We start from the raw sequence: 26501 nt of genomic DNA on the forward strand, positions 1-26501 counted from the left end.
GATGGCAACTTTCTGTTTCAAATTTGGTATTTTTTCCGTTTATTTTTTTCAAAAAATCAAAAATCCAAAGTAGCCCCCGGAATCAAAAGAAGCCCCGCACGACGGTACGCAATAAGCTTTTACATTTTTAAATGTTAACCGAACCACAAAACTGAAATGTCCAAAAATTCCTATTTTGCGAAGTTAACAACAAAATTTTTCAAATCGATGAAATCAAACCAATCTCTTCTCTAGCAGTAAGGTTGTACGTCTAGCTTTCCATTGGAATAAAAATGTAGACATAATACCAACTAGAACCAAAGTTATGGAAAAATTCAAAACGGTGCCCACAACCGAACCTTTATCCCTACATACGGCCGAAAATGCCGTTCGGCCGAACAATTCCTTTGGCTGAAAAAAAAAACATTTGGTCGAAATGGTTGTTTGGCAGAAAGGATCTTTTAAGCGGAATAAAAATTTCGCCGAAAGTGTCGTCTGGCTGAATAGGTCATTTGACCAAAAATGAATTTACTGTTTGGCAGAAAGGACACTTTCGGGCCATATAGCTTTTTCTGCCAAAAGATCATTTCTACCAAATGGTATTTTCGGCCAAACAATCTATTCGGTCAAACGACATTTTCGTCCATATCACCATTTTGGCCACGGCCATGCTGTCAGCCAAATGACCTGTTATGACAAACAACTTTTTCTGCCAAATTTTAAGTTCGGCTGAATGTCCCTTTTGGCTGTATGTCGCTTTCGGCCAAATGACAATTTCCCCGAGCAGCACACTTATCACAAGAGTTACTGTGACTTATATACGACCAAATCGAGTCACATAGCAGTTGCTGCAACCAAATCAGCCAGATCTGTGCTGCTAAGCTCGACCACACCATTTTCCACCTAATAATCGTTTCGGAAAAGGTACAATTCTTCCAAACAGAATTCGGCTAGATAACATTCAGTGCTATTCGGCCAAGTGGCATGCAATCAAATGGAGCTTCGCCGAAAGACTTTTGCCTAAACGAAGGCGAAGGGCCGACACAAATCCGAATGGTGTTTGCCCGCATATTCCATTTGGTCGAAAATATCGTTTAGTCGAAATCGTCATACGGCCGAAAATGTCGTTCAGCCGAATTGGTCGAAAAGTCATTTGGCCAAACAGGTAGTTTGACCGAAAATGCCGTTTACCGAAATAGTCCTTTGTCCAAAAATTTCACATAGATAAACCATCGGAATTTTTGACCGTTGAGAAAATGACATTTCAGCCGTATTACCCCGAATGAAACCTTGGCCATTTCAGCCAAACGGCAGGTCAGACGCTTTGGCAAAATGAAATTTTCAGCCATCCCATTTTTGTATATAATAACTGTTCCGCCAAAACGTCCATTTCGGCTAGATGACTTTCGCCATAACGTGTTATTCGGCCAAATGACTTCCCGCCGAATGGTTTTCGGCCAAACGATGCTTCCCCTTTCTTAATTTGTTTCCTGTCGAATTGCTGAATAATTTGTTATGGACAATACAAAGAATTTTCCGTAGAAATCCAAAGAAATAAAAAAAAATCCGGTCAAATACCGAAAAGAGCTCCTCAAAATTTTCGCGGATGTTTCGAAGTGTAAATTCGTAGTATACTGAACAGAAAATTCGAAGAAATGGATATTCTGATTATGCATTAATGTCAAGTCGATTCCTAATCCGAACCTCATTTCAACCCATCCTTTCCCTACCCCATGCAAGGACTCTTCTGCCATTACTATCTATTATCGGCCATTTATTGACTGGCGCTCTCATTGCGCCACCAAACGCTACAATATGAAAATGATTACGATTTCCCAACAGAAATTCGATTTTCATAACGGCGACAAAAGAATTATTAACCCACAACGAGTTCAACACGATCTTTCTCTTGGTTTCCAGTTAACGGTATAGCAAAAGATTTTGTATGATTTTTATATTGCATTTATTTTTATATTCTATATATGAAACTTGCAACCAGATAGACCATGTTCTCGGATGTTATCGATGTGCGGACATTCAGAGGTCCGAACATTGACTCTGATCACTACCTCGTTGTCAGTAAAATTCGATCACGGTTGTCAACTGTATCGAACGAAAGATCACAGCGAACGATGCGTTACAATATCCAGCGATTGTCGGCGGAAGGAGTATCGGCTGAGTACCGCCAGAAGCTCGACGAACGGATAAGTGCAATCAACGTTAGCGACAACATCAACGATCTATGGGAGTCGATCCATGGAGCGGTAAGCACAACAGCACGAGAAGTGGTAGGCACTGCACAGAGGCGACCCAGGACGGGTTGGTTCGATGTGGAGTGTCAGAGAGTGACAGGCGAGAAGAACGTTAATAGAAGCCGAATGTTGGTGTCGGGTAACCGATCGAATAGAGATCGGTACAAGGAAGCAAGAGCAGCCGAAAAACGAAACCACCGCAGGAAGAAAAAAGAGTACGAAGAACAAGTTATTAGTGAGGTGCAGGAAAAAATGGAGCAGAACGATATGCGAAGGTTTTATGAGTATGTCACTGGCGTGCGGAGAAAGACAGCGACATCTCCCGTCATGTGCAACGACCAACAAGGGAATTTGCTGACAGATAAATCCGAAGTGGCTGCCAGGTGGAAGCAACACTTCGAGACTTTGTAGAATAGAGGAAGTGACAGTGCATCGGTGAACAGAATAAATATTAGCGACGATGGACAAGCTGTGGAAGTGGAGTCGCCTACACTAGATGAGGTTAAAAAAGCTGTTAAAGAGCTGAAAAACAATAAGGCTGCGGGGAAGAACCAGCTCCCGGCTGAACTTCTCAAACATGGCAGTGAGCAGCTATATAAAGTTCTGCACCATATTATGTCGAAAATATGGGTAGACGAGGAAATGCCTGCTAGCTGGTTGGACGGCCTCATTTGCCCTCTCTTTAAGAAAGGGCACAGACTGGAGTGTGCCAATTACCGAGGAATAACCCTCCTTAATTCGGCGTACAAAATTATGTCCCGTATTCTGTTCAACAGATTGAGACCGCTTGAAGAGTCCTTCATCGGCGAATACCAAGCAGGTTTTCGTGAGGGCCGATCAACGACGGATGATCAAATGTTTACCCTGAGACAAATCCTTGATAAATTCCGGGAGTACAACTTGCAGACACATAATCTGTTTATTGATTTCAAGGCGGCGTACGATTCAGTGAAACGGAATGAATTATGGCAAATTATGCTTGAACATGGTTTTCCGGCGAAATTGATACGGCTGATTCGTATAACGTTGGACGGATCGAAATCAAGTGTAAGGGTTGCGGATGAAATATCGACGTCATTTGTTATCTTGAATGGATTAAAGCAAGGTGATGCACTCTCGAATCTACAGTTCAATATAGCGCTCGAGGGAGCGATTAGGAGAGCTGGTGTGCAAAGAAGCGGTACCATTATCACAAGATCGCATATGCTCCTGGGATTTGCGGACGATATCGATATTATCGGAATTGATCGCCGTGCCGTGGAAGAGGCTTTTGTGCCTTTTAAGAGGGAGACAGCAAGGATTGGATTCACGATCAATACCAGCAAAACGAAGTACATGGTCGCTGGCAATCAACGTGGGTTCATTAGTGGTGGTGGTAGCGAATTGGTGCTGGATGGTGAAAAATTTGAAGTGGTAGAAGAATTTGTGTATCTTTGAACATTAGTGACGTGCAATAATGATGTTACCCGCGAGGTGAAAAGGCGTATTGCAGCTGCAAATAGGGCTTATTACGGACTTCGTAACCAGCTTAAGTCCCGTAGTCTGCAAACGAAAACAAAACTCGCGCTGTATACTACTCTGATTCTTCCGATGGCTTTATACGGCCATGAGACATGGACGTTAAAGGAGGCTGATCGGAGAGCTTTCGGAGTGTTTGAGCGTAAGGTGCTGCGGACAATACTCGGCGGTAAACAGGAGAACGGTATCTGGCGGCGTCGCATGAATCACGAATTGTACCAGGTGTATAAAGGGCTGGATATTATTAAGCTTATACAACACGGCAGACTACGGTGGGCTGGTCACGTTATTCGTATGCCGGAAGAACGTCAAGTGAAGATAATATTTAGTAGAGAACCCGGAAGAGGGCGCAGGCTTCGTGGAAGGCCGCGTACACGATGGATTTTTGCAGTTGAAGAGGACCTGAGGGCGCTCAATGTTCAAGGCGACTAGAAGCGATTGGCCCAAGATCGAGTCCAAAGGAGAAGGAAGCTCCATTCGGCGTAGTCTTGGGAAAAACTTACATTTTCTAATCTCATCCACGATTTAAATCAAGCGCCAGTCAACCCTTAATCATGGCTCAAGAATTTTGCAAATGATTGGATTTGCATCATTCCATTATTTCTAGGTGTGCTTCTTTGTTGAATTCATCGAATTAAATTTCATTACTGTAAGCAATGGATAGAAAAACACAAACGCGATGACTGTAAAAAAAATCTCAATGTCTGCCATATCCATACGGTACTATCAAATCTACACTATTGCCTTTAATTCTATCAATGAAAATGTAAGGTTTGAAAGATAATACATGTTAGCATTTCCATATCATTGCAAAAAATGGAAACCAATTTGATTTGCGTGGAATATGAATCAGAAAGTAAAAACCTGGCAGTGCTTCTCTCTTCAATTACTGTTCCATAACATTAAATTGGTATGGTATCAATGATCAATCAGTCAACATTAAAAGCGGACTAAATGGCCAAATGCAACGAAAATTCTTTCACCAAGTTGTCGCCATTATCTCAAACGGCGGACCAAAGTGCCAACTCAAAGCAACACAATCAGAATAGCCATGCTTACACGTCCATCGGCGGATACGTTTCTCCTTCTTATCTGAGATGATAAGATAAATAAAACTGGGGACTAAAACGAAATTTATTGTTATCATTATCAGCGACAACAACGTCGACACGGCAGGTGCGGGCGAACGTTCGACTTGATGAGTCACGTCCTCACTTCCACGTCTTCACATTTACACTTGCTAATATACCTATAATGTTGCCGACTGAGACAATTGGAAATGCCTAGAGTTGGCAAAATGTTTTACAAATGAACCTTTTAAGCCCTGCGAATTTCCGGTTTTGTAATTGGGATTTAAAAACAACGGACCCATTTTAAAAGCTTGACAGAAATCCTGACGAGCGAAGCGTGAAACTATGTTTCCGTCTTTAAATCAAACTCAGTTTCAAATTTTCGTTTCTGTTCCGGAGGAATGAAAATTATTTGAAAACTAAGTGGAATCATAAGTTTTGCTAAAATTTATTCCACCATAACTATTTACCCCCCTTACTGCATCGTCATCATCGCCACCATCAGACGACGTAATCTCGCCCGGTTGCTTTGTTATAGCGTCCATGTGCCGTGAATCCATAGCCTACTGTACGTCGACAAAGATGATGGAGGGAAATTGCACCGACTGCTATAACAAAACAGTTTCAGCGAAAGTTACCGGGGGCCCATTTAAAATGCGAATAATTATTTGCGTTGGTTCCGGCAAGACAATACTTTGGGGCTGCGGCCAGGGGCAGGCAGATTCACACCGCGATGATGCGCACGGTGAACACGACACGATGCTCGAAGGTGAGAGTGATCTTTATGTTGCCACGCTGCTGCTGCTGCGCCGGCTGGTGCATCTCAGAAGCTCAGGGGGGAAAAAACGGACAATATTATCCAAACGATAACAAGAACCGAGGTGAGCGAACGAGTGTTTTTCAGTATAACAATTATTGCAATAACAATAAATAGAGCTCGGCAATGCTACTCAGTGGAATTGAGGATGTGTGATATGTTTAATGGTTTCCTTCAGCTTATTGCTCTGCATTAAATTTCATGTATCGAAAAATGGAGTACCTAACTTTGATACATTTTAAAAGGTATTGTCGAAATAGTTCGAAAACTCTTACAATTTCCTCGAAAGCCTAAATATCATATCATTTACCCTCATTAACAAGTGCACTAAACTACGATGACGGCAACAAAGGTGAAATTTTGATTTTGTTCATAAGGTAATTTTACAAACAACATCTCCAGGAAAGATTGGATACAATTTCCACTGGGAGGCGCCAAACAATCAAATGCATAACATTCAACCATCACCCGGCGATCATCGAGTGCGAGTCACCGACGCTGCTCGAGGGAGCCATTTCCGTTTTCAGTGTGATCAAGCTTTCGTCATGGGAGACGTTCTCCGAGGGGAAGATGATTGAGAGGCACATAGGAAATTGTAATTCGTCAAAAATATCAAGTTCTCTAACGACGGCGACGTAAACTCGGCCATTCCATGCGTCAACCACGGTAGTAGGCCAGGAAGCTGAGAGCCGCTTCACTGTATATAAGGGTTGCTGCGATGTCCACGCACATGCCAATATTTTGTTCGCCATGCTCGACCAAACTTTGTAGCCAATGTGCTTACTTATTAGGCACGGCATCGTTTTTCAGGTGGATATTGCTTTCCAAAGCATTCCGATCGAACTCAAAGCCGTATACCGAACTAATTAAATCGATGAACCTTGAGCGTTTGATTGGTGTTATTTTGTGTTTATTTTTTTCGTTTATTTCATTTTCGATTGTTCCACGCAGCAGTGGAGTAATTTTCGAACACAAAGAGGATTAACCTCCAATTTCTCTGAATTTCGGTAACCGTCAAAAGCCGCAAATGTTTAGGATTGTTTGCGGATTTGACTCACCACCAACTTGTGGCAAGAGCCAGACTAGAGTGTTTATAAGACATGGCACCTACGGCTCTGCAGCAAGTGAACGGAATGTCAAGCGTCGTTGATTGCTTCGCTTTGTTCATATGGAGTTCTTCGCAATTCGAAGTAGGTAACCTTCTTTACCGAGTTGATAATGAGACTGCCAAGCCAATCCAAAACAAATATTATTTTGAAAAGATGGGAGAGTACTTGATTATTTAATTGGGCAAGTATGTCTCGATTGGTTCAGTTATGCACACGTTATGCCGCCAATTGGGGTTGTGAAATGTGCATACTGGAATTACCTTGGGATAATTTTAAAGAAGTCAGACATTTTTCTAAATGTATGAATCAGCATTGAATTGAAACCTTTATTGAGCGCCCCTTTTCTTATAGAGAATGACAAATAGTATTTTTGCCCAAAATAAGTTAACGATTTTAGGCTGTCAACTTTTGTCTCTCTTTTAATTTGTGGGCAACGACACTGACGACTAAAAACATGTTGTTGAAAAGAATAATATTTATGAAATATGCAACAAAAAATATCCACTGCCTACCAGTGAGAATCGAACCCACACCTCCCAGTATGCTAGACGGGTGGTCTTCCACTATGCTACGGTACCAGCTGAACAAATAGGATGCGTCAAATTACAAAATTGGCTACCAGTTGGAAAAATGAAACCGATATTCTGTGCGTGGAGAAGTCTTACACAGGCTGAGACCAACTGCAGCCAAATCAAGAATGAGTGGCATCTTCAAGTAATTCGTGGAAGCTCTACCAGTCGCATTCAAGATAGTTCATGACTGTATCACAATAAAGGGGGCAGTACTGAAGCAGGTCAAACGGTTTGTTCAGATAGAATAGCCGTCAAATTAGTCCAAAATCAACGATCCACAACTCAAATAGTGTTACCAGCGTCGCAACAGTTGATCAATTGTTTCCGCTTGCCTTAACTATGGTTAAGGCTAGTAATTTAATCAAAATTTCGTGATCGAGTTCTACGAGAGCTACTCAAGAAACCAAGTAAATTTTTTGAATCTTTTTTGCAATAATAGTCAGTGGCATCTTACATTTGAACACCATACCATTAACAATCGAATGGATGAAGAAGGCCTACTTTGAAAAAAGTACACGGAAGTCATCAATAGCTACTACTCAATAGGAACCGAGTTAACTTCACCAGTCTTCAAGATCCAGAAAGCAACCCGTATGCGGAAGGACCATTTGACCAAAAGTCTTTCAATGGGATCGCTTATTACGCGATTAGATTTCATGAATTTTTAAACCTCAATCCTGAAAGCTTTTCAAAGGGGAAGGGTCGTTTGGCCGAAAGGGTTGTTTGGCCGAACGGGTCATTAGGCCTAAAGGGTCATTTAGCCGAAAGGGTCATTTGGATGAAAGGATCAATCAGCCGAAACGGTCATTTGACCGAAAGGATCGTTTGGCCGAAAGGGTCATTTGGTCGAATAGGTCATTTAGCCGAATGGGTCATTTAGCCGAATAGTTCATTTGAAAAGTGAGAAATTAGGAATGAGAAGAGAGACGTCTCACTTCTCACACTTCATTTTTCTCTTCTCTCTGTAAAAAGTGAGAAGCGCGAAATGAGCAGTGAGACGTCGCACTACCCCCTTCGAACTACTCACTTTTCACAGTGAGAAATGAGAAATGGGGAGTGAGTAGTGAGACGTCTCTCTTCTCACTCCTCATTCTCGCCTCGCTTCTCGCTCTCAAAAGAGAGAACCGCAAAGTGAGTAGTAAGACGTCTCACTACTCACTTCACGCTTCTCACTGTTTACAATGAGAAGAAAAAATTGAAGAGTGAGAAGTGAGACGTCACTTTTCTCATTCCTAATTTCTCACTTTTCAAATGAACTATTCCATCATTTGGCCGGAAATGATCGTTTGGCAGACATTTAGTTTAAAGGACCATACGGCTGAAAATGTCACAAAGCCAACGAGGTCATATGTCTGAACATGTCATAAAAATTGAGAATTGAGAAGAAAATTAAAAAGTGTGAAATGAAGAGTGATAAGTGAGAAGTGAAATATATCACTTCTCACTGCTCATTGTTCCACTTGTCATTCCTCATTTCTCATTTCTCTCTTTTAATTTTTTATTTTCATTTTGAACTTTATTTAAGTGTTTTTTAATCTACAGGTTAAGTTCAACACCGCTCTCTTTTCATTATAAAAGTGGGAAGTGAGAAAAGAGAGATGAAAAATGAGGTGTAAGAAAAGAGTATTATTGGAGTTTTAGCAGAGAGAAGTGAGAAATTAGGAGTGAGAAATGAGAAGTGAAAAGTGAGAAACGAGACTGAAAATGGCCAATTTCTGCGTTTCGTAATTAATGGATCTTCCCTAAGAGATCGGGTCAGGTTGAAAGATGCTGGCTATTCGGAATGGCCTGGGAGAATTTTTAAATATACTTCAAATAATGTCAAAGTCAAACAGCATGTAATAAAAACTGCAGGAGAACAAGAAATCAAATCAATGAGAATGGATAGAAGGTGAGGAAGACGACCAAATGCAAGTGTACTAGTGGATGATGAAAAACATAAACATGACGTACATATTTGCACGGCTTCTTATGAGAGCTCGTTCGAATGTAATAATGAAAGGTTTTTTGCCATACATGAAAGTATGTTTATTGGAACCAAACGGATACAGCCAGTATGGTTAAAACGTCAGTTAAAACAGCCAGTCGACAGACAAACTCAAAGAAAAAAAAAAAGTTGTGCAAGAATATGAGCAGGATAACCGAACAATTTATAATCGCTATTCCGTGATTGTTTAGTACTTGAAGAACAGTGAGATCAATTGAATGTTTCGTTTATTTGCTTGCTCCAAAAATGTGCATTTAATATCACAATATATTTTTATCTGTGCAGGATATGATCTCGAATTAGTGGATATTTAATTTTGGATTCGGTTTGATGTGATGTGATTTATTGAATATAATTATTAAATTTAGAATGGAAAATACTAGAGCAATACAAAAAGTAATGTTGATTGATTTGGAATTTACACTTAGAGTTTTCAGTCACACAACAACACATTAGTAATTGCGTAAGGCCAGCATGTGAAAAACGACTGCTTACATAAATGAAGAGCAATGAAGTCCTGAAATGGGATCACATGAGAATGGATCAATCAAGGTAACTCATTTAGCACTCACCGCTTCAAATCAACGGCGGCACTGTATATGCAAATTTCTATTCGTGTGCTTTTGACAGAACATACCTACAGTGGCGCTATCTGTTTATTTCATAGCGGCGGTTTTTGATTATTCATCGGTCCATTAGAACTAAGAAACTCTAGGAAACTAAACTTGGCTCCTCGTGCTCATCGATGAAGTGCTAATAAAATCGGAGATATTCACTAATATGAGCGCTTTGAACGTTAATCATGTCTGGACATAATGTTCATATTCTGTAACACTTATCAAAACAGTTGAGCAATTGTTTTTTGTCGACACAATCGTCGTGGATAATAAGATACAGAATATATTGACATTGAAATGAATTGACAGAATTTTGCTGACAAAACTTCAAGCAAGTCGAAGCAACATTTTTCACCAATCTATCATATTTATATTTACGTATAAAATTATTTCCTATGACCAGATAATCGGACGGTTCCATGAAAAATGCGACAGATCTTTTATGCTAGTGGAAGTAACAATTCATTTAATTTAAAGATATGTGACAAAGATTTGATCTAGTTGAAATATTTGGATTATCAATCAGATCCGATAAACGAAGCAACCCGCGATTATCAAAATTATTAAAAATAAGAAGAGGGTACAATGGATTGGTAGCATACGCATATTCAATCGATGACTAACAAGACATACGGTGTATAGGGCATCGAGAAAAATCATGTAATATAAATTCAATCAGTCATAGCAAACATATCTTACCATAATGACCATTTAATCATTACGGATTTTTCACAAATATTCCACTTTGTGTACCGTAAAATTCTTCCGTTGCTGTCATTGTTCTACAGAGAGCCTAAAAATCTCCGAAAAACTAAACAAAAAAAACTGATATTTGACAATTTTATGGGGTTATCGTAAAATATCATACGAAATTCACATAAAAAGTATGAAATGACATCTGCGGTAATTGACTAGTTGAATCGGGAAAAGCATAGTTTTCTGTGAAGCTTTAATGCAACATGATTACTGCAACTTAACAAAACATGATTTGAGTGTCGTGTTTTATTATGAGAAGTTGTTATCCACCAAATGTGTTTCAGATGAAATATTTCGATTAATTTAAATGAATGGCCATGGAAATTCAGTTATTCACACGATGGATGGAATCGAACGGACGCGTTGTTTTTTTTCTGAAGTTTCTACTACATGTCCAGATAAAACTAAAAAAAAATTAACTGTCTGGAATTTCACAGCTAAAAGTTTCAGAGCAAAATGATCAATGTTCATTACACAAATTCGAAAAAAGTAAATTGTATGGATTGTTTTCATGGTATGCTCATCATATTTTGTATTTTTCTTATTTATTGAATAGTGGATTAGATTATTGTTAGGTTGTACAGGTGTTAAAGGACACAAGATTTTGGGTAAACTTGAGCGAGAGCATTGCTGAAGATGTTGGCTGAGCTGAAAAGCATATCATGCTACTGCTAGGCCCAAGTAAGTGGTATGCATTATAGGGCAGAGTTTTGACTCCAAACGGAATGCAAAAAGTGTCTTCAAACAAGTCTGATGACTCAATAACAATCAAAGTATTTAAAAAGTGTATCGATTATCATCATATAAAGATATTTGACGATTTTCCAAATTTTAAAGGCTGCAAGAATATGGGTTTTTAAATTATCTTCGATACATGGAGGTTTTTTTTTTAAATGGAAGGGGGATGTGAGGTGCATACAAGGCTTTTACTTTTTTGCCGTCCTATCCTTCGCGAATGATACATAATGACGATGATGGCAGATTGATGGTATCGGCGTCATCATACTGCTTCGTCAAAAAACGTCAGTATACGATCAAGCTTCAAGGGTGCATCAGCATCCTCGTGGACAGTGCAGATTCTTCTAGCAGGTAAAAGACAAGTGATAGTCCAGTGCTTTATCATGTTGAGTGATTCCTCAGCATAGCTGAATATTAACATTCACAAATTACCAGTGGCGTCGCTTAACCTCACTTTTTACCTATGCACTCATACGAAAAATGAAAATTTTGATATTTCTACAGCCTAAATGGAAAATAAAATTATCAGAGTCGTTTAAACTTATCAAAATCCAGTTATTCTATACATTTCCGCACAAAAATTTATTGAATTTAAGTCCTATGCACAGGTAGATTGAGATTAGGGAAACGCCACTGCAAATTACGTAACGCTTTAGGGGAAATAAGGAAGTCAGACCAAGCGTTACGATCCGTACAAAAAAAAACCTTCCATAAGTTACGAGAGGGAGGGTGGGGTATCAAAATTATCAAATTCAGCGTTACGGATTTTGTGAAAGAACCCTAAGGGAACGGAAATCAAGAACATTCATAATTGGCCATTTTATGAATTTCAATTCAAAGCATCGATATTTTTTAAGCATTCGTATGTACATTCTGAGTACAGCATCATTGACATTGTGATTCATACCACCAAATGCTCCTTCGGAATATCCGGAATGGATTCATTCACAAATAACGTAACGCTAAATTTGAAGATTTTGGCCCTCCATTCTCCCCCTCATAATGCTTTTAATATGGAAGGTTTAATTGGTTTGTATGAATCGTAGCGCACGGCCTGACCCCCTTCCTCTTTTTCCAGCGTTACTTAATTTGTGTACAGCCTAAATATTTATATGAAAAAAAAATTTCACCAACGGTAGTCCATGTATGGATTAAAACACCAGTTCTATATTCATAGTAACAACAAATGGCGCTGAATAATCCTTGTGCTTAGGGAACATCCGTAAATTACGTAACGCTTACAGGGGGAGGGGTAATTTCCTGAAGTGTGACAATCCATACAATTTTTTAGATACCTCATACAAAAAGTATGACATAGGGGGGAGAGGAGATTGAAAATGGCCATTTTTGCAGTACGTAATTAATGGATCTTACCTAATAATGAAATGAATATTTTCATTTTCATAAGAATCACTCGGTGGCCAAGGTGATCCATACACAATGTCATGCTCAGAATGTCGGGCAATAACCCGGTGAAAATGGTTCCTGATAAGGAACCGCAGGGGACAAGAAGGCGAGGTGCGCAGCCACCTGGCACGATGCCATGTCTCTGTAGCCAACATCTCAAAATAAAATTTATGCTAGTATTTGTGTTGTTTACCAACATCTGATTTGATTCCGATTGGGATCCGGAAATATCAGTGGGGACCAGTCGCGCAATGTTGGCTGCAAAACAAGCCCATTGTGCGAGATATGGATGACACCCACCTGGAGATGCGCAAAGAGCAAAGTGGATCGATTTGAGGTCCCTCTGTGGACTACAAAGATGGCGACGTGCAACTACAGAGCGAGCTGAATGTAGATGAATTTTATGTATTGCAGAGGCCTTAGTTTGAATAAATCAAATGAAATAAATTTCGATGTTAGAATGTCAAAAGGTGCTATGCGATGTATAAGCTACAACATCAAGTGCCTCTGACAAATCTTGGTGCTTAACGATAAAATTTACAAGTTTTTATTTTTTGGGATCCTCCAGATTTCCCGGAGGACACCACGGTGGTTAGAGGTGTGCGCCATCGCTGCCGACAGTTTATTGCAATTCCAGAGGATTTCTCTTAAAAAAAGCTATTTTTCTTGAAAATTCCATACAATTTTTCGTTGAAAAATCGAAAAAGCTTTTCGTAAAACTAAGAACTTTCATTGGAAATTCTGAAGAATTTCTTTCGATATCCCGAAAATACTACCGTTGAAATTCTAAGTAAGTTTCCTTAAAAATTTGCAATATCTTCTTGTAGAATTTATTCAGACTGAATACTTAACACTTAGCAGTGGCGTCACGTAGCCTCACTTTTTCCCTGTGCACTGACACGAAAAATGAAAATTTTGATATTTATACAGCCCAAATCATTTCAAACTCACACTCTATGGCTTGCAAATACGCTTAGACGCCACTGGTTTATACAGCCACGCACGAAGCCAACCAGGTGCAAATTCCAAAAATTTCCCTGAATTTCACGTTGAAATCAAATGTTTTGACGTGGAAGGGCCCTTTTTTGTTTGGCCGAATATGTCATTAATCAGAAACTTGACTGGCATTTGGCCAAAATAGACATATGGCCGATAATGTCGTTCGGCCGAACAAGTCATTTGGCTGAAAAGTCGTCTAATCGAATAGGTCATTTAGCCAAAAAGACCTAGATGGTCGTTTGGCATAAATGGGCCATTTTACCGAAATGAAGCTGCCAAAAATAAATCGTTTGACCGAAAATGCTGCTTGGTCGGACGAGGTGACATGAGGTGAAAGCGACGTACGGGTGAAGATCATACGGCCGAACTGATAATTTGGCCGAAAAAGACGTTTACTCCGACAGCTCATTTGTTCAAAAATGGCGTTTGGCCGAACGGGTCGACGTTTTTCGCCATATAATCCGATCAGCCGAATAACATTTTCGGCCAAATTGCCCTTCCTGCTAAACTACCGTTTCGGTCAAATGGAATTTTCGACGACAAGGCCTATTCGACCAAACGACCTGTTAGAGCATATGGCTTTTTCAGCCAAATGACTAGTTTAGTCGTACCGTCAAACTGTTTTCCACATAATGACCGTCTCGAACAATTGGAATTCGGCTAGATAGCTTTCGGATGAACGTATTATTCGGCCAAGTGATATTCGGTCAAATGACTTTCTACCGAATGATTTTCAACCAAACGACCCTTCGTCTTTTGAAAATTTGTCCGTAGAATTTCCGAAGAATTACTAATGGACAACATAAAAAATTCCGAAAAAATCCAGTTGGAATTCCGTTGGACACAGTTTTTGTGAAACTTAAAAAAAATCACAAGGAAATTCTGTTTAGTGGAAACTGCGGAAAATTCTAGACGAGAAAAAAAAATCGAAGCGTGCATGCCCGGTGGCATGGGCAAACTCCTAAACAATTTCCCGTGAAAATTTCGAAGAAATTCTAGTGAAAATTTAGAGTATTTCTGTTGAATTTTTCCTGTTGAAAATTCGAAAAACTTGGTAAGAATCTCCTGGGACAGTTCATTAGACGAAATAAAAAGATTCTCCCGTTAATGTCTTAAAAATATCCCGGAAAAAAAACTTCACGTTACGAACGTAATAAATAAATCAGGTATCTGACACCACCATTCCTACCCACTAAGTTTGACAATAGCCAACATCTTTGAGTTTCCCATTGTTCGATTGAAATTGGGTTTCCCACTGACAATTCTATTTTGTAAACAAACCATTATTCCGAACTGATTTTCTCCAAATGGACGTAAATATTTTTCACCATTTTTTCGAAAACTTGTTCGAAAGTATGAATGCGAGGTGTGTTTGAACAAGAATATTGATGCCTTTAATAAATTTTCATACTTCGATCGGCACCAACCACTCTACTTCGCCAAAATATCACGATGTTTGAAACATATTTTCAATGGGAGGTTTTCGATGACTATGATTACGCCTTCGTGTTAAATTGATCGATGATTTTGATGCTGGCATCAAAAACATGGCCGCTTCGCAGACCCCTGAAATAAATCGCCAAGCCAAACGCCGCCGCCGACGATTTTCGGATCGGCGCTGACCTCTAACGGTAGTCAGAACCCATAAACGGATCAACGTGATATTTTATTAGATTATATATAGCAAGAATACAGATTATTTGAGCAAAAGTTAAATTTTCAGCGACAACAAAAAATGGCTCGATTATCCGGAGTGATTTTTTTTTTCAAAACTCCGTATAATCGAGTCCGGCCTGTAGTTTGAACAAACGACATTTATGGTCGTATGATCTGTTCGGCCAGAAGACATTTTCTAAAGTTTGACCAAACGACAATGGTCGTATGATCTGTTCAGCCGAATGACAGTTTCAGCTAAATGACTCTATATAAAAAATCCCACTTTGGTAAAATTGCATTTTTAGTCCAATGACTTATTCGGCCATACAACTTTTCCGGCCAAATGACCTGTTCGGCCAATCAATCAATCATCTCGGAGAAACATCTCTTTTTGCCAAAATCACCAAGTCAGACAAACGTCCAATTCGACGCAATAGAAGTCGGCTAGACGACTTTCGGTCGAACGTGTCATTCGGCCAATTGGCATTCGGTCCAGCGAGTTTCGGCCAAACGACCCTTACCCAAGGCATTCATTGCAAAGCACTCAATGCTCATGAATGCTCCATGTTTGCGGCGACAGGAATACTTGACAGAATTTAGTTTTGCTTCTTCAAGAGAATATAACCAATTAATTACTTTTGAAAGGCTGAAATGTTCGAAGTTAAAATAAAATCATCCGGGAAAACATGTTAGTGGTCGATTAACCACGACCCAACACCAGGGTTCGAATCAGTTCTTGGTTTTTATTTATATGAGTAAGAAATCCGAAGCCTGCCCACCACTATTGCCGGCCTGCCAGTGCAACTGAATAAGATTGAATTAACGTCGATGTAGGTTTTCGACGTAATGCTTCGGCGGCAATTGAAATTGGTTAACGTTGAGTTGGATAGCTATGTCTACATTTTGCTACTTTTCAACGAACTAAGATTATTTAATGATCGCATTAGTAGAGAAGGCAATCTGACCTTACAAGTTGTGCATAAATATCGGAGAAAATCTTCATTACTAGAAATGATTAGTTGGTTTTGTCTAGCAAAAAGGTCCTTATACTTTAAATCAGATGGGATAGACGCCGTGTTCCAAATCAAGCCATCTGTATAAACTGGATGCGATTATCAGAAAGCTATCAAAAATGTGAGACACCATCTCCGTTGTTGTCCAAATCTGCATATCAACCATATATGATTTGTCTGTGGGAGAAGCGAAATTATTGAACACTTCGGATATTAGTTTAGACGTTGATTATTAAGCAATGGGGGTGCCCCTTGTAAAATAAGCACGTTATTAAAAGATGATTTAGTGGCTTTTTCGTAGTCATTTCACTAATAACGCTCCAAAATAAATATCGCATCTTATCGATATGTTGTACTTTGAATTAAAAACATTTTTTATCAGCCATCAGACTTGTTATCCATGGGACGTGATTCCCCACCGAAAGTTCTATAAAGCACGTACAATGGAAGTTGTATATCTCTTGCATGAACTTAAATTAATTCAGGAAAATACACAACTTGAATAGTTCAATATTAGTCATACAAAACTACTGGTCATAATATTGTGCCGCCGCTCTTCGTTCTGCTCAGGGAACGCCCAACAGAAGCACATCGCACAAATTAGATTGCGAAAATTATTTCAACCGAAGTGGAACGATCATTTTTACTACCATTTTCGATCTATAGCCTCGGAGTCTGAACTTGAGAGCATGTCATCAACCTCGGTGTGTCTCCTCGAAAAAAAAACTATTACACGCTTCTATTTACATACGCTTATTCAGCCCAGCTGCTTGTTGGACCGTAAAGACTGAAGATCGAGCATACTTTGCAACAGCGTGGCGAATCGACAGGAATCCTGTTTCTGCGCTCAGTTTGTATTTGCAGGGTCTTCGTGCTTGTGTCATGATCTCGCGAATCTCAAGAACACGCGAGACCAGCAGAGTGACTCACCACACGGCCGAATGACGGTGACGACAACCCCAAGCCCGAGACCTCCAACGAACAAAGAACATGCTTGCACGACCTATGCTACTCCATACTTGAAAGAGTCTCTTGATTGAACAACTCATCTGCTGGTGGGACACGTTTGGGTGGATTGGCGATCTGAGTTCGAGAAAGCTGACCAGCAGCACCGACGTCACACGGCGTGCATCGGAGTGCGCGCATTTATGATCTAACATCGAGGAAGTACATCGCAGTGCCGCGCCGAGCCACACAAACACGCGTCACAGTCAAATGGACGGCGCTGCAGGAAACCGTTACAGTGGGTATTGCCCGATTTGTAGCGTACGCGTTGCATTGTACTGCACTGAATACATAAATTGCATAAGACGCATATGGTTCACGTGTGTTTCTTTTTGGACTCGATTGTGATGAAGATGATTCGATTTAATTGCGATAATGCAGAGAAAACCGAAAAATCACGTATCGAAGCGCTTTCGATTACAATCGCAATCGCAGACATTTAATACTTCCGCTAGGGTGAGTTGTAATTTTAAATAATTCGGTTTAAATAACGTTAAATAATTTTAAAAATAGCGAACAGGTTAGTGAAACTTAGTCATCACGCGATCTCAAGGCTATGATCATTTATTTCGAATTTGCATTTGTGTTTGTTTACTTACATATGGATGTTGGGAATTTTATTATACTTCATTAAATTTGCGATCAATATCTTTCGAAATGTTCGTACAAACCCTCAACGACATTGAGATTGTGAAATTTACGACGAACAAATTGATGCTTCTCTATATGGTTTTATTCGTGACGACGACAAGGAGGTAAACTTTTGCGGAAGAAGGCGGTGGTCATGAATCGCGGAAGATCAGCATCCTAATAGCGTGGTGAACAGCCATACGATGGACATCGTTCAAAAGGTGATGATTCATCACCGGTCGTTCAATGTAGGTATACCTCGTACCTGTTAGCCCAAATGCAGTAATTTCATATTACTACTAATGAATGGCATTGGCACCCGAAACAAAGAACATCCGAGTACGAGATGGTAAACGATTAGATCATTTAGTATAGACAAACGTTGTGTTCCTCCGATGAAGTGTTCCGTTATGAGAGCCTATCGTTGGCATTCGAGCATGACCAAGTAAAAGAAACAAAATAGGCACTTGGGAGGAAATTATAATTTCCATACACTCTATCGTTTAGTCATTAAAGCAGTGACCTTATCTTGGCCATTGCGCGAATAAACGGTGGGAGAGTAAAGAGAGACCATCTTTAATAAGTGGCTGAAGGCGGAAGAAGCATTCTTCGATGGATGGAGACTGAATAAGGCAAAGAATATGGCAGGAAAATTAAATTGCCACGAAGAAATAGAAATTTTTCCTAAACAAATTAAAAATAAACATAAAATAAGTTTTATTCAATGTCAAAATTACAATTAAACCAAAATATTTTCCAAATTTTTCATAAATAAATCCAGAGCGGCTAAAATAAAATAAAAATTGCATCGAAAAAAACCCATTAGCAATATAATAAAAAGCAATTTTTATCTAAAATAATTTTAGATTTTGTTTAGAGATGAACCAGCCTCGGGCCAAAAAACTTTTTAATAAAGCTATAAAAAATGGCTACGGAATAGAATTTAATTTATTTATTGACAATTTCCTTATTTTCTTTGAAAAATATTTTATTTTCCATGGGGTGTTTCTATTTGTATCACAAAGTATTGAGCTCCCAGCTTTCTGGTGCTTCAAGATAAAATGAGTTGCTTCATAGTGTGTTATGTGATACACAGCATGTAAAAGATAAAAATCTCTAGAATGTCCACTTAAAAAAGATTTATCTCTAATGAGTTGTGCTCTCAACTTCGGTAAAACGATAACAGTGCTCATTAGATTGAGCTTGAGAAAGAAGTTTTCTTATTCCATGGGGCAATCCCAGTATATTGCCTTCGAACTAGACAAAAAAACAATTTCTTATAATAAATTTACACAAGATTTTATCTAATGAGCCCAGAATTACAGAGCATAGAATCCTACAAAAAGCAGAAAATATCTGAGCTTAAATATCAGAATTAGTATTTTTTCTTGATGTTCACGAGCATAACGAAGACCCAAAATATCTGCTTAGGATTAACGATTTATTACTAAACTGGTTTTGCTCTTACAAACAATTTAGTAAATATCAATATTCCAAAATATCTGGATAAAATCAGATGTTCAAAAATATCCGAACGCATTTTTTTCCTGTTCGGGTGTGCCATTGCGACCAGTTATTAGATCTATTGTAGCGTTACCCGCATCCTCAGTGTTTAAGTGCATGTCGAATTACTCCATTACTACTGAGAAGCAATGCAGTATCGGTTTCGATTCAATTGTTGTTTTGTTTTCTCAAGAACACCAAGACAAGGTCCCGCTATTTCAATCCTTTCTTGAGAAAACAGAACAGTAATACTGTTTTTGGCCATGCATCGGAGCCCTAGCCACATCCTTGTATTGTTTCTAGAATATCACCAGTAAAACGCTTACTTGTAAACCCGGAATTTATCTCCGTCTACAAGACCATTTCAAACTAGACAATTTGTTCAGTAATAAGAACTTCCTTGTATTCCTCGCACTACCATTGTTCACCAGTTCATGAAGAGTTAGTACGTATTTAAACCCCTTACTCGATTTTTCCAGCAGTCAGTTCAGCCTAGGACCGGGTACAGAGGTTTTTTTAGCTAATTGCTTAAAAAGTTGCTTCCGCTGTATACAGTTTATCCTCAAACAAGAGGAATTCGAGTCTTCCAACTGTCTGCAAGGTATCATTAATTATGTTTTATTTCTGAAACTGCTGTTGGTAGCGGAGACTAAATACGATGAATCCTTAATTACCACAACTTATTGCCCTAGCTGGAAAAATGAATTAAGCAAGGGCTCTGTTTGGCAGATCTTACACCGTAACACACTACGTCAAAGTGATCTACCGTGTTACGGGAATCCGTACGTCAACTTGTCCCTGGATTAACAAATTTCTTGGTGACCATCGATGGTGATTTTACTCTCTTACTCTAACTATTATAAAAAGGAGTAGTTTTTTGCAAATTTTATGAATTTGCTACTTCGGGCTATGTGCCTGGTGCTGGGAATTCGGTTTCATCAGTACCCGCTAAGCTGCGGAGCACTAAGGAGGTCCTTAGCCGCTTAGTAGGGAAAGCACCTGTCTAGCGTACTGGTTTCATGGGTTCAAACCCCACCGAAGGAAGTGGTTACCCTCCATTACATTTTTCGGGCTAAATCTGTCACATGTTGTGCATATGCAAAAATCGTGTTTCAGACATAGTAATTATTAACCAGTAAATTAACTTTGAATGAACTGTAAAAAAATAAGTTCAAAATTTAATGAGGCAAGTTTAGTTAAAGTAATGGATCTGGTTTATCATTGCTAATCCTCGTTTTTTTCGAACAAGCAGGAAAATCAAGCATTGCAGCTTGTGCTAGTGATTTTCCCCTTTTTTATTGTGAGAAGGGGAATGTGGTGTTTGAGTAAGTAATCTTCAGTGTGTGTTTATAGATTTACCCCTCAGCGTGTCAATCGGTGAGCACCAATCCATCCTCACTCGGCGTCTTCTTGTCAGATCTTCATGGTATGTACAGGCATACACAGTGAGCCGCTGTCACGCTATTTTAAACCTAGACCGACACCGGGAATCGAACCTAGCCACCCTCAGCATGGTCTTGATTCATAGCCACCCATCTTACCGCTAGGCTAGGTGGAACACTAAGCTGTGAGACGGCAGTTTCCCAGTGGGGGATGTAATGCCAATAAGAAAAAGAAGAAGAGGTAAGGGAAATTCTAAGCGAAATTAAATTTCCATTGTCTTTGAAACAGAAGCTATTGTCTAGTCCAAAGCATGTTGGTCTGAGATATCAAAATTTTGATAATCTTAGATAGAGATAGATATTTAGGCTTTACATCACTCATATTTCTTAATCTTAATATGAGCGCCTTTTTGACATTCAAGAGGTAGGAAATATTTACATGTTTGATCAAAGAAGGCCTCGATAAATTGTTATTGAGGTCTTTTTTGATCAAAACATTTAGATTAAGTCACTCATAAGTTTTCCTATATCAAACTGACAATGTCAAACACTTTAGCCTATTTCAATAAATTGCTATATTGCTAATCTTTTTAAGGACGAACATCACAGAATGCAATACAAAATTCACTCGCGTTTTCACACCACTCAATATAAAAGCATAGCACAACTGTCATTTTTATTATTCCACGCATGCTGCGACGCAGCAAAGCTGAAATATAAGAAACCAAAAGTTGTTCGCTGCCTCCGTATTTAGTGGTGTGTCCTTGAAAACGCGAGAGAATTTATTGAAAATTAGTGTAGGTTCCCTTAATGACTATTTAACTCACGAATGGGTTAACCGATTTTCAAAATTATGTCCCTAATCGATTAGTCTTGGGATCCGTAAGTACAATTGATACAAATTTCCACAGAAGAATGTTCAGAAAGTCCACGAAAAGTTTTTTTTTCGGATTTTCTGTTTAATAATTTTCAAAATATACACAGGAAATTCTGCGCAATATGCGTGCGAAACTTTAAGAAGTTTCCACGGAAGAATTTCTGTAATTTTCAAAAGATGCCTCGGATTTTTCACTAAAAATTCTCCAGAGTTTCCTTAGAAAACTACTCCGAAGTTCCATAGGAAATATAATAGAATTTGCATATTTTTCAGGCAGAAAAAAGTGTAAGAATCAACCAAATTCTACAACAATAACAATTTACATTGGTAATACAACTACAGTGACTATAATAACAGCGTTGTCAATTGTCAGAATTGGAACAAAATCATCTATCAGTTCCATACAAATGCGCGTTTCAAACGAACAGGAGACCTGTCAAACGTGGCATATGGCGGTACTCTTCTTATAGGACTTTAGATACAACCACAAATAGGGTTGAATCAGCCATACGCGATGGTTCACTGGTTAATTTCTTGAATACGAGAGTTTAATCAACTAGACTGTGTTGATTCAACTCTCGTATTTATATATTTGTTTTAACCATGCTTTCCAGCTATTACTGTCAAAAAATCAGGGATCGTAATGCTCACTAAGTCTCACGAGCATTTTGCGCGAATGAAAAAAGGCCTGATGAGAGATAGCTATTTGTCCCTAACTGTCAGAGCCGCGAAAAGTTGATTTGCTCGGTTTCTCACTTCTTTTATCTTTTTCGTGCCACAAGAGTAGCCTTTATGCTTGCCTTTATGAAACAAATAACCTATACCAACAAGCAGTCAACGTGGAGGTATGGCTAGAGTGAGCGCAACCCAGGACCATTTCGCTGCTGTTCTGGGTTCGAAAACCGTTGTGGCCTCAATTTTTTTTTTATAAACGCACAGTGAAAATTTTTCCAAAAAGGACCTAAGAATGATGAAACGAAAAAAGAATTTCATCAAGTAGGCACGATTTTCGTTTATTTTTTGGGCCTGCTCTAGAGAAAACACACCCAACCAGCGGATGGCAGAATTTAATACAGTTCTGCGTAAGAAACTGTATAATAATTTAAAATATACACCTTCTTACAGATTTGTATTGTTTTAATACAATATCTGTATAAAAAGCTCGCAGAATTGTACATGCCAAGATTGTATACAATAATTGTCAGATTTGTTTTTCGGGTGCAGCAGCGAGTAAAAGATGTTTCTCGCCACGGACTGCAAAAAAAAAGATTCTCCTTCGGCCCAAAAATTGCTTTTTTTTCGTCTCACCGAAACGAAAAGTACGAACCCTGCAAATAATACATCAGAACAACAATATTCATGGTTGTTTTTACTTACGAAATTTCTGCGGAATTACTTTATCGACAATATGATGACATCAACAAAAAAGTAAAAAGTGACTTCAACAGAATCGAACTAGCTACATGGCGAGTAACAGTCATCCACCTTATCTCTGCTTCATGCTTACGTCGTGTTGACAGAATGATTTATGTTAATCAGTTTATACCATTTTATCGTATTATAAAATGGATGTCATAAGAAGGATTTTTTTTGTCTTTATTGAAGAGGCTTTCAGTCCTAGGCTGGCTCACCTTAAAATAAGAACGATATTATTATTGTTTCAGGATTGAAACAACAATAAAGTTCGTTTGAATAAAGCAGTTAATCAGTGTTGAAATAACAAATTAGAAGATTGAAACAACAATGTCCTTGTTGTTTGATGAAATAAACGAAACAGTAATTTCAATCGTACACGATTCTTCTGCGTGTATGGAAAACTCTTCGAAATTTCCACGAAGAAAAACATTCAAACATTCAATTTTAAAATTTTACCCAAAAGTGGTTTTATTTTTCGGAATTGTGAACGAATTTCTTTGGATTTCGACGGGAAATTCTTTGTTTTGCTCATAGGAAATTCATCGAAAATTCTTCGGAAAATTACTAAAAAATAGGAAAAAGTCGTTTGGCTCAAAATCATTCGACGGAAAGACATTTCGAGCGACAAGGTTAGAAATGACGAACGGTTTGACCAAAAATTTCATTTGGCCAAAGCGACAATCGGCCAGAAAAGCCGTTGTCTCTAACAGGTTGTTTGGCCGAAATGGTCGACAGGCCGAAAATGCTGTTCGGTCGTAATGGTCTTTCGACAAAAAGGCCAAATGACCTTTCAGTCGTCGTTATGGTCGTTTGAAAGAATGCTCAAATGACCCTTCAGCCGGACGGGCATTTAGGCCAAATGACCTTTTCGGTATCTTCGGTCAAATGACCTATTTGGCCAAATGACTTTTTCGGCCGAATGACCGAACGATATTATTATATCCATTTCGGCTAAATGACATTTTCGGCCAGATGGGTCTAATGATTTATTCGGTAAAACACCTTTCGGCCAAATTACCCTTCCTGTCGTTTGGTCTAAAGTCATTTGGCGAAAAGCCATTTGTTCGAATGCCACTTGGCCTAATAACACGGTAAGCCGAATTACATTTTGTAGAATTGAACGTTTGTCTGAAACAATTGTTGAGTCGAAAATGGTTTGACCGAAAATGTAATTTGGCCAAAAGCGACATACAGCCCAAAGTGATATTCGGCCGAGCTCGTAATTTGGCCAACAAAGTTGTTTGCCCTAGCAACCTTTTAGGCTGGAACTGCCGTTTGGTTGAAAATGTTGTTTTGCCGAACACATCATTTAGCTGAAAATGCCGTTAGGTCGTTTTGCAGAAAGAGCCATTTGGACCATTTCGGCCAATTGAGCTATTCGGATTTTTTAGCCAAAGGAACTGTTCGGCCTAACGACATTTTCGACCGTATGTACCTTTCGACCAAATGACATTTTCGGAGAAATAACTTTAGCTTAGATGAGCTTGGGCGGCAATGATTTGTTCGGTCAAATGTCATGTTTGACGAAACATTTGGCTTTCGGCCAAATGGTTTTCTATCACACGACACTTCTCCGTTCAAAAATTATATTTCAACGAGACATTCTTCTGATTTGAGCTGATCGAAATTTTTCATGCAGAGGTTTTTGGGGCCAAGAAAGGTTCTTAAAATGGTTCGAGACCCATCCCCCCTTTGGAAAGGGGCGCTCCCATACAAATGAAATACCAATTTCTTCATAACTCGAGAATTAATGAAGAAAATATAATCAAATCTGGCATGTGGAGGTTTTGGAAGAGAAGATATATTTTTGAAGTGAATCGAAACTCCTCCCTCTTCTGGAAAGGGATGCTTCCATGCAAATGAATCAACAATTTCTCGATAACTCGAGAACTAATCAGAAAACAAATCAATTTCAGGCGAAACGAAGTTTGTCGGGTCTACTTCGAGGTCTACGTCCGGAATAAACACAGCGCTGACCATCAGCTTCTAATTGGCGAAATCCGATTACGCATTGATAGGATTCAGCGGCGGGAGGAGAAACTCGGATGGAGATTCAATACAAGCCGACAAGAAGATCCAGCTGTGAAGAGATAACTCGGGCAGCGCATATTTCGGAAGGTGGCAGCGTAGAAGAGCAGTGGATGGTCATCAAGTATGTCTTTATCGAAACAAGCGAGAACAACCTGAGTAGGCTGCGCACTCACCGAAAGGAGTAGATTACAGAAGCAACCTGGCGGAAAATTGAGGTGCGGAGACAAGCAAAGGCCGCGATACACAGCAATTAGTTTTGAAAATTCAACGACGTGTAAAATTGCAGCTTATCCCATCAAACAATTTATCATGCGATATTCAATTAAATTTGATTGAATTTTTCAAGCAAGCACCGTTTAAATTTATTTCGGTTTCAAAGAATAGGGAGATCGATTGAATGATACGTTTATTTGCATGCTCCAAATATGTGCATGAAAATACTATTAAATCACAATTTTTATCTGTGTAGAGCGAACAAGAACCAGAGCAGCCATATACAAGTTCCGTCAACTGTAGTCGGCTCTAGAGAAGGAATTTAAACGCTGCTACAAAAGGGACAAGAGAGAGTTGGTGGACTGCCTGGCCGACGAAGGGGAAAAAGCTGCAACAACTGGCGATATTCGTCTCCTCTATGATATTTCACGACGCCTTAGAGGAGCAAGGATGAATCCGAGAATGACGGTAAAAGATGCGATAGGTCAGTTACACACCGACCCAAATGATCAGCTGAAACGTTGGTTCGAACACTTTTTCGACGCCCGACCAACCATCAACATCTCGGCATGAGTTACCAATGGTGTGACGCATTACCCACGTCCACTACGAAGCACCATCATTGCAGGAGGTTGAAGCAACCATCTTAAGCATGACAGCCAACAAGGCTCCCGTGGTCGATCGCATTTTAGCAGGGATGCTTAAAGCAGAGCCCATGCTATCTGCGCAAATGTTGCAACTATTCTGTAATATCTGGGAAACCACGACTTTTAGGGCCAACTAGATGCAGCCGTAGTAAGGGTTCAAAATAAAGGGGATTTGATTGTGTGCGACAATTGGTGGGACATCAGGTTACTGAGCAATGTTCTCAAAGTCCTGTGCAAATTTATCGGATATTAAATCGGATACACAAGAAAATGGACAGGACTCTTCGATGGCACCAGGCAAGATTCC

The 26501-nt window shown here is 39.3% G+C and overlaps 2 protein-coding genes across 7 annotated transcripts in view; one reads left to right on the plus strand and one right to left on the minus strand.

Annotated features, from left to right (window-relative positions):
• LOC134219124 (bicaudal D-related protein homolog) overlaps positions 1-26501 on the minus strand; it is a 144815-nt gene that overhangs the window by 110159 nt on the left and 8155 nt on the right. The gene's annotated exons all lie outside the window — the stretch shown is intronic.
• Positions 6737-26501, plus strand: part of LOC134221613 (uncharacterized) — a 63983-nt gene continuing 44218 nt past the window's right edge. The window contains exon 1 of the mRNA XM_062700802.1: positions 6737-6830. Coding sequence (XP_062556786.1) covers positions 6737-6830 — 94 coding nt within the window. The remainder of the gene's footprint in view (positions 6831-26501) is intronic.

The sequence above is a fragment of the Armigeres subalbatus genome, chromosome 3 (assembly GCF_024139115.2).
Source record: "Armigeres subalbatus isolate Guangzhou_Male chromosome 3, GZ_Asu_2, whole genome shotgun sequence".
NCBI lineage: Eukaryota > Metazoa > Arthropoda > Insecta > Diptera > Culicidae > Armigeres > Armigeres subalbatus.